Source organism: Nerophis lumbriciformis, linkage group LG30, assembly GCF_033978685.3.
Source record: "Nerophis lumbriciformis linkage group LG30, RoL_Nlum_v2.1, whole genome shotgun sequence".
In the NCBI taxonomy this organism is placed as follows: Eukaryota; Metazoa; Chordata; class Actinopteri; order Syngnathiformes; family Syngnathidae; genus Nerophis; species Nerophis lumbriciformis.
In genome coordinates this window covers 19,243,606-19,259,659 of record NC_084577.2, presented here as the reverse complement: position 1 = coordinate 19,259,659, position 16,054 = coordinate 19,243,606, and the positions used below count along the sequence as shown (strand labels likewise).

At 40.4% G+C, this 16,054-nt stretch overlaps 1 protein-coding gene across 4 annotated transcripts in view; it reads right to left on the bottom strand.

Moving 5' to 3' along the window:
• The window catches only part of pde2a (phosphodiesterase 2A), a 509,748-nt gene that overhangs the window by 329,349 nt on the left and 164,345 nt on the right, over nucleotides 1-16,054 (bottom strand). For 3 of the 4 annotated variants that reach the window (XM_061925765.1, XM_061925768.1, XM_061925766.1), the window contains exon 2: nucleotides 1,763-1,853. In XM_061925765.1, coding sequence (XP_061781749.1) covers nucleotides 1,763-1,853 — 91 coding nt within the window. Of the gene's footprint in view, nucleotides 1-1,762; nucleotides 1,854-2,021; nucleotides 2,130-16,054 lie in introns of those variants that run through there. The other variant, XM_061925767.1, reaches the window with a different exon arrangement.

The window sequence follows — 16,054 nt, the reverse complement described above, 5'->3', positions numbered from 1 at the left end:
TTCCTGCAGTCTGCCTTCGTTCCACGTGACGAGCTGTGCGTCTCGTCTCCCCTGTGTTTTCCCCCTCTGGTTCTCTGACTGCCCCTTGGATCTCGACCTCCCGCTTGGACCTCCCCCGACGACTACGGACATTCGAGCCTGCCCTTCCCCTCCGGAACTTCCGCCTCTCGCTCAACACTCCCGGTAACACACAACAGCTAATCTCCACACATAGTCTCTCACAAACACACACTTTGGATTCGTCACACTCCATTCTCTAGTTATTTATATTACTGTTTGGTTATTATCCATCCATCCATCCATCCATTTTCTACCGCTTGTCCCGTTCGGGGTCGCTGGAGCCTATCTCAGCTGCATTCGGGCGGAAGGCGGTGTACACCCTGGACAAGTCGCCAGCTCATCGCAGGGCCAACACAGATAGACGGACAACAATCAGACTCACATTCACACACTAGGGCCAATTTAGTGTTGCCAATCAACCTATTCCCAGGTGCATGTTTTTGGAGGTGGGATGAAGCCGGAGTACCCGGAGGGAACCCACGCAGTCACGGGGAGAACATGCAAACTCCACACAGAAAGATCCCGAGCCCAGGATTGAACCCATTGTATTGTGAAGCACACGCACTAACCCCTGTCCTACCGTGCTGCCCTGTTTGGATATTATATATATTGTAAATATATACAATAAATACATAGAGCTAAACTAAGCCCCCTTGTTGTCTGTGCCGTCTACTCCTCCTGTACACAACATCCATCCATCCATCCATTTTCTATCGCTTGTCCCTTTCGGAGTCGTGGGGGGTCGCTGGAGCCTATCTCAGCTGCATTTGGGCGGAAGGCGGGGTACACCTTGGACAAGTCGCCAGCTCATCGCAGGGCCAACACAGATAGACAGACAACATTCACACTCACATTCACACACTAGGGCCAATTTAGTGTTGCCAATCAACCTATTCCCAGGTGCATGTTTTTGGAAGTGGGAGGAAGCCGTAGTACCCGGAGGGAACCCACGCAGTCACGGGGAGAACATGCAAACTCCACACAGAAAGATCCTGAAGCCCAGGATTGAACCCAGGACCTTCCACGCACTAACCCCTGTACCACTGTGCTGCCCTGTTTGGTTATTGTATATATTGTAAATATATATGATAAATACATAGAGCTAAACTACGCCCCTTTGTTGTCTGTGCCGTCAACTCCTCCTGTACACAACATATACTTGTTAAACAAAACCTTTACCTTGTTTTTAACGAATACTTAGGCCTACTACACTACTGTATTTCAATGCACTTGGAGAGCCAAGTGTTTTTCTGAGGTGCTACTCGGTGAAAAAAGTTTGAGAAGCACTCAACACGGTACACAACGACGACGATACAGCACACACAATCAGATCCCACACTGGTGCAAGCAGTTTTACCACCGCTGGGACAAAACTGTCGCCGCTTTTAATTTCCTCCCTGGCGTCTTGATGAGCGTTTATGTTTTGATGATTATCACGTGCACGCTTACACACACACACACACACACACACACACATCTTCCCTCCAACCAGGGTGAGTGATAACAATCACACAATCAAAGCGGACTTACCTTGGCCCAAAGGGGGGTGGGGGGGAACAAGTTTATCGCTCCACAAACATGAATGTGTGACATTGAGAGGGATTGCATAAAAGAAGGGTTTCACAAGTGTGCTTGTGACAGACTGGCCGAGCGTGAAGAGGGTTCCTGTTTAAGTTCCCGCTTTTGGCAAGAAAGCTCTTACCTGGACTTGTTCGGACAAGGTGGCGGACTGTCTGCTGCTCAGCCCGGGAAGGGAACTCTCCTCGGGACGCAGCAACACCTGCTGACTGCGTCTGCAGGAACAGGAACAAAAACAAAAAAGGTCCGGTCACGTGGTTTTGCTTTGCCAGAGTTTGACTGATAAAGACCCTCACACACACACACACGCACACACACACGCACACACGTCCGCTCTCTGCGTGCGCTCTGACGGAATTTAAAAAGGTGTGTGCAGCCCTTACAGGTCCTTTCCTTTCTTCCTCTCCAACGCGGTCATGTCATCTCCACCTGTCGTACGTAGAGAGAGCGCGGGAGTCACACGCACGCACCAGCGACGCACTGCCTGGGACACACACTGGTGCACTGACAGCGAGAGGAGCTGCGGCGCTCACAGCCCGAAGTGAGCGTGGCCCCTCCTCCTCCTCCTCCTCCTCCTCCTCCTCCTCCTCTCGCCTCCCAACCCCTCCTCCTGCTCATCCTCAGGGTCTTACTGCCTCCATCAACCTTCGCCTTGTTTCACGTTTGTTTACGCCTCACACGTACATGCAGGGAAGCAAGAGGGCAGCAAATTGTTTTTAATTTGGTAGAAAAGGCTTAAAAAAAGCAATGCATCTTTTATGCAATATTGTCAAATTATATACATTTTTTTCAATCAATCAGATTAATCACACTTTTGAATTTGCATTAACCTTGGTTAATCCCATGGCCCCCGTATCACTGCAAATATTACAATTACGCAGCCATTTTTTTGGTCTAACTATTATATTTTTTATACTATTAACATGTTTTTTTATGCATAACTAGCACCATAACATTACAACTATAAAAGTTGGACAAACAATTTGCAGCACAAATGTAGCACAAACGTTTGGGACAAGTTTGGAGAGATTTTGACAAGGTGGGGGGGTTGGTTATGAATAATAACACGTTAATAACATAAAACATAACAATTATAATAAACAAAATTGAGGCACAAATGTAGCACAAATGTTTGGGACAAGATCGGGGGGATTTTGACAAGGTGTGTGTATATTTCTTATATTATATTATGATATATTTTATATATTTTTGTATATTATTAACAGTTTTTTTTATGCATAATCAGCACCATAACATTACAACTATAAAAGTTGGACAAACAGTTTGCAGCACAAATGTAGCACAAACTTTTCGGACAAGTATGGGGAGATTTTGACAAGGTGGGGGGGCTGGTTATGAATAATAACGCGTTAACATAAAACATAACAATTATAATAAACAAAATTGAGGCACAAATGTAGCACAAACGTTGAGGACACGATCGGGGGGATTTTGACAAGGTGTGTGTATATTTCTTATATTGTATTATGATATATTTTATATATTTTTGTATATTATTAACATTTTTTTTTATGCATAATCAGCACCATAACATTACAACTATAAAAGTTGGACAAACGGTTTGCAGCACAAATGTAGCACAAACTTTTGTGACAAGTATGGGGAGATTTTGACAAGGTGGGGGGGCTGGTTATGAATAATAACGCGTTAATAACATAAAACATAACAATTATAATAAACAAAATTGAGGCACAAATGTAGCACAAATGTTTGGGACAAGATCGGGGGGATTTTGACAAGGTGTGTGTATATTTCTTATATTATATTATGATATATTTTATATATTTTTGTATATTATTAACTTTTTTTTTTTTAATGCATAATCAGCACCATAACATTACAACTATACAAGTTGGACAAACAGTTTGCAGCACAAATGTAGCACAAACTTTTCGGACAAGTATGGGGAGATTTTGACAAGGTGGGGGGGCTGGTTATGAATAATAACACGTTAATAACATAAAACATAACAATTATAATAAACAAAATTGAGGCACAAATGTAGCACAAATGTTTGGGACAAGATCGGGGAGATTTTGACAAGGTGTGTGTATATTTCTTATATTATATTATGATATATTTTATATATTTTTGTATATTATTAACAGTTTTTTTTATGCATAATGAGCACCATAACATTACAACTATAAAAGTTGGACAAACAGTTTGCAGCACAAATGTAGCACAAACTTTTCGGACAAGTATGGGGAGATTTTGACAAGGTGGGGGGGCTGGTTATGAATAATAACGCGTTAACATAAAACATAACAATTATAATAAACAAAATTGAGGCACAAATGTAGCACAAACGTTGAGGACACGATCGGGGGGATTTTGACAAGGTGTGTGTATATTTCTTATATTGTATTATGATATATTTTATATATTTTTGTATATTATTAACATTTTTTTTTATGCATAATCAGCACCATAACATTACAACTATAAAAGTTGGACAAACGGTTTGCAGCACAAATGTAGCACAAACTTTTGTGACAAGTATGGGGAGATTTTGACAAGGTGGGGGGGCTGGTTATGAATAATAACGCGTTAATAACATAAAACATAACAATTATAATAAACAAAATTGAGGCACAAATGTAGCACAAATGTTTGGGACAAGATCGGGGGGATTTTGACAAGGTGTGTGTATATTTCTTATATTATATTATGATATATTTTATATATTTTTGTATATTATTAACTTTTTTTTTTTTAATGCATAATCAGCACCATAACATTACAACTATACAAGTTGGACAAACAGTTTGCAGCACAAATGTAGCACAAACTTTTCGGACAAGTATGGGGAGATTTTGACAAGGTGGGGGGGCTGGTTATGAATAATAACACGTTAATAACATAAAACATAACAATTATAATAAACAAAATTGAGGCACAAATGTAGCACAAATGTTTGGGACAAGATCGGGGAGATTTTGACAAGGTGTGTGTATATTTCTTATATTATATTATGATATATTTTATATATTTTTGTATATTATTAACAGTTTTTTTTATGCATAATGAGCACCATAACATTACAACTATAAAAGTTGGACAAACAGTTTGCAGCACAAATGTAGCACAAACTTTTCGGACAAGTATGGGGAGATTTTGACAAGGTGGGGGGGCTGGTTATGAATAATAACGCGTTAACATAAAACATAACAATTATAATAAACAAAATTGAGGCACAAATGTAGCACAAACGTTGAGGACACGATCGGGGGGATTTTGACAAGGTGTGTGTATATTTCTTATATTGTATTATGATATATTTTATATATTTTTGTATATTATTAACTTTTTTTTTTATGCATAATCAGCACCATAACATTACAACTATAAAAGTTGGACAAACAGTTTGCAGCACAAATGTAGCACAAACTTTTGTGACAAGTATGGGGAGATTTTGACAAGGTGGGGGGGCTGGTTATGAATAATAACGCGTTAATAACATAAAACATAACAATTATAATAAACAAAATTGAGGCACAAATGTAGCACAAATGTTTAGGACAAGATCGAGGAGATTTTGACAAGGTGTGTGTTTATTTCTTATATTATACAGGTAAAAGCCAGTAAATTAGAATATTTTGAAAAACTTGATTTATTTCAGTAATTGCATTCAAAAGGTGTAACTTGTACATTATATTTATTCATTGCACACAGACTGATGCATTCAAATGTTTATTTCATTTAATTTTGATGATTTGAAGTGGCAACAAATGAAAATCCAAAATTCCGTGTGTCACAAAATTAGAATATTACTTTAGGCTAATAAAAAAAAGGGATTTTTAGAAATGTTGGCCAACTGAAAAGTATGAAAATGAAAAATATGAGCATGTCCAATACTCAATACTTGGTTGGAGCTCCTTTTGCCTCAATTACTGCGTTAATGCGGCGTGGCATGGAGTCGATGAGTTTCTGGCACTGCTCAGGTGTTATGAGAGCCCAGGTTGCTCTGATAGTGGCCTTCAACTCTTCTGCGTTTTTGGGTCTGGCATTCTGCATCTTCCTTTTCACAATACCCCACAGATTTTCTATGGGGCTAAGGTCAGGGGAGTTGGCGGGCCAATTTAGAACAGAAATACCATGGTCCGTAAACCAGGCACGGGTAGATTTTGCGCTGTGTGCAGGCGCCAAGTCCTGTTGGAACTTGAAATCTCCATCTCCATAGAGCAGGTCAGCAGCAGGAAGCATGAAGTGCTCTAAAACTTGCTGGTAGACGGCTGCGTTGACCCTGGATCTCAGGAAACAGAGTGGACCGACACCAGCTGGACTGCTGCTGAGTGGTCCAAAGTCATGTTTTCTGACGAAAGCAAATTTTGCATTTCCTTTAGAAATCGAGGTCCCAGAGTCTGGAGGAAGACAGGAGAGGCACAGGATCCACGTTGCCTGAAGTCTAGTGTAAAGTTTCCACCATCAGTGATGGTTTGGGGTGCCATGTCATCTGCTGGTGTCGGTCCACTCTGTTTCCTGAGATCCAGGGTCAACGCAGCCGTCTACCAGCAAGTTTTAGAGCACTTCATGCTTCCTGCTGCTGACCTGCTCTATGGAGATGGAGATTTCAAGTTCCAACAGGACTTGGCGCCTGCACACAGCGCAAAATCTACCCGTGCCTGGTTTACGGACCATGGTATTTCTGTTCTAAATTGGCCCGCCAACTCCCCTGACCTTAGCCCCATAGAAAATCTGTGGGGTATTGTGAAAAGGAAGATGCAGAATGCCAGACCCAAAAACGCAGAAGAGTTGAAGGCCACTATCAGAGCAACCTGGGCTCTCATAACACCTGAGCAGTGCCAGAAACTCATCGACTCCATGCCACGCCGCATTAACGCAGTAATTGAGGCAAAAGGAGCTCCAACCAAGTATTGAGTATTGTACATGCTCATATTTTTCATTTTCATACTTTTCAGTTGGCCAACATTTCTAAAAATCCCTTTTTTGTTTTAGCCTTAAGTAATATTCTAATTTTGTGACACACGGAATTTTGGATTTTCATTTGTTGCCACTTCAAATCATCAAAATTAAATGAAATAAACATTTGAATGCATCAGTCTGTGTGCAATGAATAAATATAATGTACAAGTTACACCTTTTGAATGCAATTACTGAAATAAATCAAGTTTTTCAAAATATTCTAATTTACTGGCTTTTACCTGTATATTTTATATATTTTTTATATTATTAACATGTTTTTTTATGCATAACTAGCACCATAACATTACAACTATAATAGTTGGACAAACAGTTTGCAGCACAAATGTAGCACAAACGTTTGGGACAAGTTTGGAGAGATTTTGACAAGGTTGGGGGGGCTGGTTATGAATAATAACGCGTTAATAACATAAAACATAACAATTATAATAAACAAAATTGAGGCACAAATGTAGCACAAATGTTTGGGACAAGATCGGGGGGATTTTGACAAGGTGTGTGTATATTTCTTATATTATATTATGGTATATTTTATATATTTTTGTATATTATTAAAAAAAAAATTATGCATAACTAGCACCGTAACATTACAACTATAATAGTTGGACAAACATTTTGCAGCACAAATGTAGCACAAACGTTTGGGACAAGTATGGGGAGATTTTGACAAGGTGTGGGGGGCGGGGGGGGGCTGGTTATGAATAATATAGCGTTAATAACATAAAACATAACAATTATAATAAACAAAATTGAGGCACAAATGTAGCACAAATGTTGAGGACACGATCGGGGGAATTTTGACAAGGTGTGTGTGTTTTTCTTATATTATATTGTGATATATTTTATATATTTTTGTATATTATTAACATGTTTTTTATGCATAACTAGCACCATAACATTACAACTATAAAAGTTGGACAAACAGTTTGCAGCACAAATGTAGCACAAACGTTTGGGACAAGTTTGGAGAGATTTTACAAGGTGGGGGGGCTGGTTATGAATAATAACGCGTTAATAACATAAAACATAACAATTATAATAAACAAAATTGAGGCACAAATGTAGCACAAATATTTGGGACAAGATCGGGGGGATTTTGACAAGGTGTGTGTATATTTCTTATATTATATTTTATATATTTTTGTATATTATTGACATTTTTTTTTTTAATGCATAATCAGCACCATAACATTACAACTATAAAAGTTGGACAAACAGTTTGCAGCACAAATGTAGCACAAACTTTTGTGACAAGTATGGGGAGATTTTGACAAGGTGGGGGGGCTGGTTATGAATAATAACACGTTAATAACATAAAACATAACAATTATAATAAACAAAATTGAGGCACAAATGTAGCACAAATGTTTGGGACAAGATCGGGGGGATTTTGACAAGGAGTGTGTATATTTCTTATATTATATTATGATATATTTTATATATTTTTGTATATTATTAACATTTTTTTATGCATAACTAGCACCATAACATTACAACTATAATAGTTGGACAAACATTTTGCAGCACAAATGTAGCACAAACGTTTGGGACAAGTATGGGGAGATTTTGACAAGGTGGGGGGGCTGGTTATGAATAATAACGCGTTAATAACATAAAACATAATTATAATAAACAAAATTGAGGCACAAATGTAGCACAAATGTTTGGGACAAGATCGGGGGGATTTTGACAAGGTGTGTGTATATTTCTTATATTATATTATGATATATTTTATATATTTTTGTATATTATTAAAAAAATTTTTATGCATAATCAGCACCATAACATTACATCTATAAAAGTTGGACAAACAGTTTGCAGCACAAATGTAGCACAAACTTTTGTGACAAGTATGGGGAGATTTTGACAAGGTGGGGGGGCTGGTTATGAATAATAACGCGTTAATAACATAAAACATAACAATTATAATAAACAAAATTGAGGCACAAATGTAGCACAAACGTTTAGGACAAGATCGGGGGTATTTTGACAAGGTGTGTGTGTATTTTGTATATTATATTATTATATATTTTATATATTTTTTATATTATTAACATGTTTTTTTATGCATTACCACCCCCATAACATTACAACTATAATAGTTTGACAAACAGTTTGCAGCACGTTAATAACATAAAAACTATAACAGACAAAATAATTGCAGCACAAACCAGCACAATTGTAGCGCAAACGTTTGGGACAAGATTGAGGGGAATTTGACAAGATGGGGGGCTGGTTATGAATAATAACACGTTAATAACATAAATACAATAGGTAATAACATAAAACTATAATGACTAGACAAACAAATTTGCAGCACAAAAGTTGCACAAACGTTTGAGTCAAGTTTGGGGAGATTTTGACAAGGTGGGGGGCTGGTTATGAATAATAACACGTTAATATCATAACAAATGTAATAGTTAATAACATAAACATTATAATAGACAAAATTGTGGCACAAACCAGCACAAATGTTGTTATGGTTATGAATAATAACACGTTAATAACATAAAAACTATAACAGACAAAATGATTGTAACACAAACCAGCACAAAAGTAGCGCAAACGTTTGGGGACAAGATTGGGGGGATGGTTATGAATAATAACACCTTAATAACATAAATACTATAAGTAATAACATGAGAACTATAATGGTGAGACAAATTTGCAGCACAAATTTAGCACAAACTTTTGGGACAAGTTTGGGGAGATTTTTGACAAGGTGGGGGGGTCTGGTTATGAATAATAACACCTTAATAACATAATAAATACAATAGCTAATAACATAAAAACTATAATGGCTGGACAAACAAATTTGTAGCACACATGTTGCACAAACGTTTGGGTCAAGTTTGGGCAGATGTTGACAAGGTGGGGGGCTGGTTATGAATAACAACACGTTAATATCATAAAACATATAATAGTTAATAACAAACATTATAATAGACACAAATGTGGCACAAACCAGCAAAAATGTAGCACAAAAGTTTGGGACAAGTTTGGGGAGATTTTTGACAAGGTGGGGGGCTGGTTATGAATAATAACACGTTAATAACATAAAAACTATAACAGACAAAATGATTGTAGCACAAACCAGCACAAAAGTAGCGCAAACGTTTGGGACAAGATTAGGGGGATGGTTATGAATAATAACGCCTTAACAACATAAATACAATAGGTAATAACATGAGAACTATAATGGTGAGAAACAAATTTGCAGCACAAATGTAGCACAAACGTTTGGGACAAGTTTGGGGAAAATTTTGACAAAGTGCGGGGCTGGTTATGAATAATAACACGTTAATAACATAATAAATACAATAGCTGATAATATAAAAACTATAATGGCTGGACAAACAAATTTGTAGCACAAATGTACACAAACGTTTGGGACAAGATTGGGGGGATTTTGACAAGGTGGGGGGCTGGTTATGAATAATAACACGTTAATAACATAAATACAATAGGTAATGACATAAAAACTATAATGTTAGACAAACAAATTTGCGGCACAAATGTTGCACAAACATTTGGGTCAAGTTTGGGGACATTTTGACAAGAGTGAGGGGACCGTCCAACCATCCATCCATCCATCCATCCATCTTCTTCCGCTTATCCGAGGTCGGGTCGCGGGGGCAGCAGCCTAAACAGGGAAGCCCAGACTTTCCTCTCCCCGGCCACTTCGTCCAGCTCTTCCCGGGGGATCCCGAGGCGTTCCCAGGCCAGCCGGGAGACATAGTCTTCCCAACGTGTCCTGGGTCTTCCCCGTGGCCTCCGACCGGTTGGACGTGCCCTAAACACCTCCCTAGGGAGGCGTTCGGGTGGCATCCTGACCAGCTGCCCGAACCACCTCATCTGGCTCCTCTCGATGCGGAGGAGCAGCGGCTTTACTTTGAGCTCCTCCCGGATGGCAGAGCTTCTCACCTTATCTCTAAGGGAGAGCTCTGCCACCCGGCGGAGGAAACTCATTTCGGCCGCCTGTACCCGTGATCTTTTCCTTTCGGTCATAACCCAAAGCTCATGACCATAGGTGAGGATGGGAACGTAGATCAACCGGTAAATTGAGAGCTTTGCCTTCCGGCTCAGCTCCTTCTTCACCACAACGGATCGATACAGCGTCCGCATTACTGAAGATGCCGCACCGATCCGCCTGTTGATCTCACAATCCACTCTTCCCCCACTCGTGAACAAGACTCCTAGGTACTTGGGGCAGGGTCTCCTCCCCAACCCGGAGATGGCACTCCACCCTTTTCCGAGCGAGAACCATGGACTCGGACTTGGAGGTGCTGATTCTCATCCCAGTCGCTTCACACTCGGCTGCGTATCGATCCAGTGAGAGCTGAAGATCCTGGCCAGATGAAGCCTTCAGGACCACATCATCTGCAAATAGCAGAGACCTAATCCTGCAGCCACCAAACCGGATCCCCTCAACGCCTTGACTGCGCCTAGAAATTCTATCCATAAAAGTTATGAACAGAATCGGTGACAAAGGGCAGCCTTGGCGGAGTCCAACCCTCACTGGAAACGTGTCCGACTTACTGCCGACAATGCGGACCAAGCTCTGACACTGATCGTACAGGGAGCGGACAGCCACAATCAGACAGTCCGATACCCCATACTCTCTGAGCACTCCCCACAGGACCTCCCGAGGGACATGGTCGAATGCCTTCTCCAAGTCCACAAAGCACATGTAGACTGGTTGGGCAAACTCCCATGCACCCTCAAAGACCCTGCCGAGAGTATAGAGCTAGTCCCCATTTCCACGACCAGGACGAAAACCACACTGGTCCTCCTGAATCCGAGGTTTGACTATCCCGCGTAGCCTCCTCTCCAGTACACCTGAATAAACCTTACGGCTGAGGAGTGCAATCCCACGATAGTGGAACACACCCTCCGGTTCCCCTTCTTAAAGAGAGGAACCACCACCCCGGTCTGCCAATCCAGAGGTACCACCCCCGATGTCCACGCGATGCTGCAGAGTCTTGTCAACCAAGACAGCCCCGCAGCATCCAGAGCCTTAAGGAACTCCGGGCGGATGTCCACCGAGGAGCTTTTTAACTTCCTCAGCAACCTCAGCCCCAGAAATAGGAGAGCCCACCACAGATTCCCCAGGCACTGCTTCCCTCCACCGATCCACAACATCTGCAGTCGAGGTCAGCAGAACACCATTCGCACCATACAAGGTGTTGACAGTGCACTGCTTCACTTTCCTGAAGCGGCGGATGGTGGTCCAGAATCGCTTCGAAGCCGTCCGGAAGTCGTTTTCCATGTCGCGGAGACAAAAACTCGGACATGGGAGGAGTTCGGGGAACCCATGAGGGGACGGTCATGAATAATAATACGTTAATAACATCCATCCATCCATTTTCTACCGCTTGTCCCTTTCGGGGTCGCAGCACAAACGTAGCGCAAATGTTTGGGACAAGATTGGGGAGTGTTTGACAAGGTGTGTGTGTGTGTTTGGGGTGGGAGGTGCTAATGAATAATAACACATTAATAACATAATAAATACAATGGCTCATAACATAAAACTATAATGGATAGACAAATAAATTTGCAGCAGTTTGAGGAGATTGCAAAAGGTCATTGTTTTTTTTATGACCTGCGAAAATAAAAATTAAAAACAGCCAAAATGTCAAACTTGAGAAAAAAGGTGTAACATAATGAAGACAAAGCTGAAATGTTGATACTAAAACCTAAAAACACGCTAACGCCATAATAAATATACATTTGTGCGCAACATTGCTGTTTGTAAAAATCACCCTAGATCAGGGGTCGGCAACCCAAAATGTTGAAGGAGCCATATTGGACCAAAAATACAAAAAAAAAAATCTGTCTGGAGCCGCAAAAAATTAAAAGCCATATTACATACAGATAGTGTGTCATGAGATATAAATTGAATTAAGATGACTTAAAGGAAACTAAATTACCTCAAATATAGCTACAAATGAGGAATAATGATGCAATATGTACATATAGCTAGCCTAAATAGCATGTTAGCATCGATTAGCTTGCAGTCATGCAGTGACCAAATATGCCTGATTATCACTCCACAAAGTCAATAACATCAACAAAACTCACTTTTGTGCATTTACGTTAAAAGTTTGGTGGACAAAATGAGACAGAAAAAGAAGTGGCATAAAACACGTGTTAGAAAGTCGGAGAAAGTTATAAATGTACACAAACTACGGTGAGTTCAAGGACCGCCAAAATTAGTACGACAAAACGGCGCCCACCAAATACTCGAATCAGTGAAGCATGTTTAATACAAACAGTGTGCTTTATAACAATTAGGGAGGTTTGTGTCATGTTTGTCCACCATATTAAAACAAAACAAAAAATGTTTTCCCCTCATCTTTTTCCATTTTTCATACATTTTTTAAAAAGCTCCAGAGAGCCACTAGGGCGGCGCTAAGGAGCCGCTGCGGCTCTAGAGCCGCGAGTTGCCGACCCGTGCCCTAGCTGTACCTTAAAGAACAATTCCAAAAACTCAGGAAGGGTCCAAATTCAATTTAAAAAAAGAACAATTCCAAGAAACCAGGAAGGGTCCAACATGACGAGCGTATGAACGTGCCACATGTTGAGCCGCAGACGACGACTCGGCCAATCAAGCGGAGCACGCTGGCCTAATGTAGTCCATCAGCCGGATGGAAATGGTGATTAGTGCAATCTAACAGCAGCTGAATAATGGCGTAATTAGCATTCACATTTCTCTAAGGCTGCCTTTTGCGCTACATGGTTCAAGGAACGCTTTTCTCACTTTGACAGTCGGAGCGGAAAAAGGAAAGAACGAGACCTCGCTTTCTGTGTGGATGAAATACAGCTGCCAGTCTGACGGATGGCATGCAATAATGTAGTGTGCCAGCGCCTAAAAACACTGTCAACCCGCACTGTAAATGCAATCAAGCAAAACAAAAAGAGGTAAAATATCGAGTGTATTGAGAGTTTTAAGATACGAGCAGTCTCTCGGCTAATTGTTGTGCTTTAAGTCGCAAGCAAACTTTGAATTAAGCCTCCTGACCACTAGATGGCGTAGCAAATGTCAAAGTGAACTCCATAAGCTCCGACAAAAACATCCGGTCTGACTCACTAGCATCAGTAGAAGCATTAAAAGTAATTTATATACTCTAGCCTTTAAACAGACCAGTTGATCTGCCGTCTCTTTTCTGCTCTGCCCCCCTCTCCTACGTGGAAAGGTTATCAGGTGACCCGCTAGCTGTTGCTCCAAAACCTGTATGTAACTTTCAGCATTAATGGTGCCTTCACAGATGTGTAAGTTACCCATGCCTTGGGCACTAATACACCCCCATACCATCACAGATGCTGGCTTTTCAACTTTGCGCTTAGAACAGTCCGGATGGTTCTTTTCCTCTTTGTTCCGGAGGACAACAACGTCCACAGTTTCCAAAAACTATTTGAAATGTGGACTCGTCAGACCACAGAACACTTTTCCACTTTGCATCAGTCTATCTTAGATGAGCTCGGGCCCAGTTTCTGGGTGTTGTTGATAAATGGCTTTCGCTTTGCATAGAACATTTTTAACTTGCACTTATACCATATTTTTAGTTTGGCCGGGGTTGCGACTTATACTCAGGAGCGACTTATGTGTGAAATTATTAACACATTACCGTAAAATATCAAATAATATTATTTAGCTCATTCACGTAAGAGACTAGACGTATAAGATTTCATGGGATTTAGCGATTAGGAGTGACAGATTGTTTGGTAAACGTATAGCATGTTCTATATGTTATAGTTATTTGAATGACTCTTACCATAATATGTTACGTTAACATACCAGGCATGTTCTCAGTTGGTTATTTATGCCTCATATAACGTACACTTATTCAGCCTGTTGTTCACTATTCTTTATTTATTTTAAATTGCCTTTCAAATGCCTATTCTTGGTGTTGGCTTTTATCAAAAAAATTTCCCCCAAAAATGCGACTTATGTTTTTTTCCTTCTTTACTATGCATTTTCGGCCGGTGCGACTTATACTCCGGAGCGACTTATACTCTGAAAAATACGGTAGATGTTGCGACGAACTGTAGTTTCTTGACAGTGGTTTTCTAAAACATTCCTTAGCCTGTGTGGTGATATCCTTTACACACTGAAGTCGATTTTTGATGCAGTACCGCCTGAGGGATCGAAGATCACGGGCATTCAATGCTAGTTTTTAGCCTTGCTGCTTACGTGCAGTGATTTCTCCAGATTCTCTGAACCTTTTGATGATACCACAGACCGTAGATGGTGAAATCCCTAAATTCCTTGCAATAGCTGATTGAGAAATGTTGTTCTTAAACAATTTGCTCACGCATTTCTTCACAAAGTGGTGACCCTCGCCCCATCCTTGTTTGTGAATGACTGAGCATTTCACGGAAGCTGCTTTTATACCCAATCATGGCACCCACCTGTTCCCAATTAGCCTGTTCACCTGTGGGATGTTCCAAATAAGTGTTTGATGAGCATTCCTCAACTTTCTCAGTCTTTCTTGCCACTCGTGCCAGCTTTTTTGAAACATGTTGCAGGCATCAAATTCCAAATGAGCTAATATTTGCAAAAACAATTAAAAAAATGTACCAGTTTGAACGTTAAATATCTTGTCTTTGCAGTCTATTCATTCGAATATAGGTTGAAAAGGATGTGCAAAAATCCATTCATTCATTTCCCTCATCAAGCTCAGATTGAGTATCTAGTCCAGTGGTTCTCAAATGGGGGTACGCGTACCCCTGGGGGTACTTGAAGGTATGCCAAGGGCAGGGGTCGGCAACCCAAAATGTTAAAAGAGCCATATTGGACCAAAAATACAAAAACAAATCTGTCTGGAGCCGCAAAAAAATTAAAAGCCATATTACATACAGATAGTGTGTCATGAGATATAAATTGGACTTAAAGGAAACTAAATGACCTCAAATATAGCTACAAACGAGGCATTATGATGCAATATGTACATATAGCTAGCCTAAATAGCATGTTAGCATCGATTAGCTTGCAGTCATGCAGTGACCAAATATGCCCGATTAGCACTCCACACAAGTCAATAACATCAACAAAACTCACCTTTGTGGATTCATGCACAACGTTAAAAGTTTGGTGGACAAAATGAGACAGAAAAAGAAGTGGCATAAAACACGTCCTAGAAAGTCGGAGAAAGTTATACATGTAAACAAACTAAGGTGAGTTCAAGGACCGCCAAAATTAGTAGGACAAAACGGCGCTCGTCAAATACTCGAATCAGTGAAGCATGTTTAACATAAACAGTGTGATTTATAACAATTAGGGAGGTTTGTGTCATGTTTGGCTTCCTACAGAAACCATATTAAAACGAAATTATAAATTCTTTCCCCTCATCTTTTTCCATTTTTCATACATCTTTGGAAAAGCTCCAGGGAGCCACTAGGGCGGCGCTATGCGGCTCTAGAGCCGCGGGTTGCCGACCCCTGGCCAAGG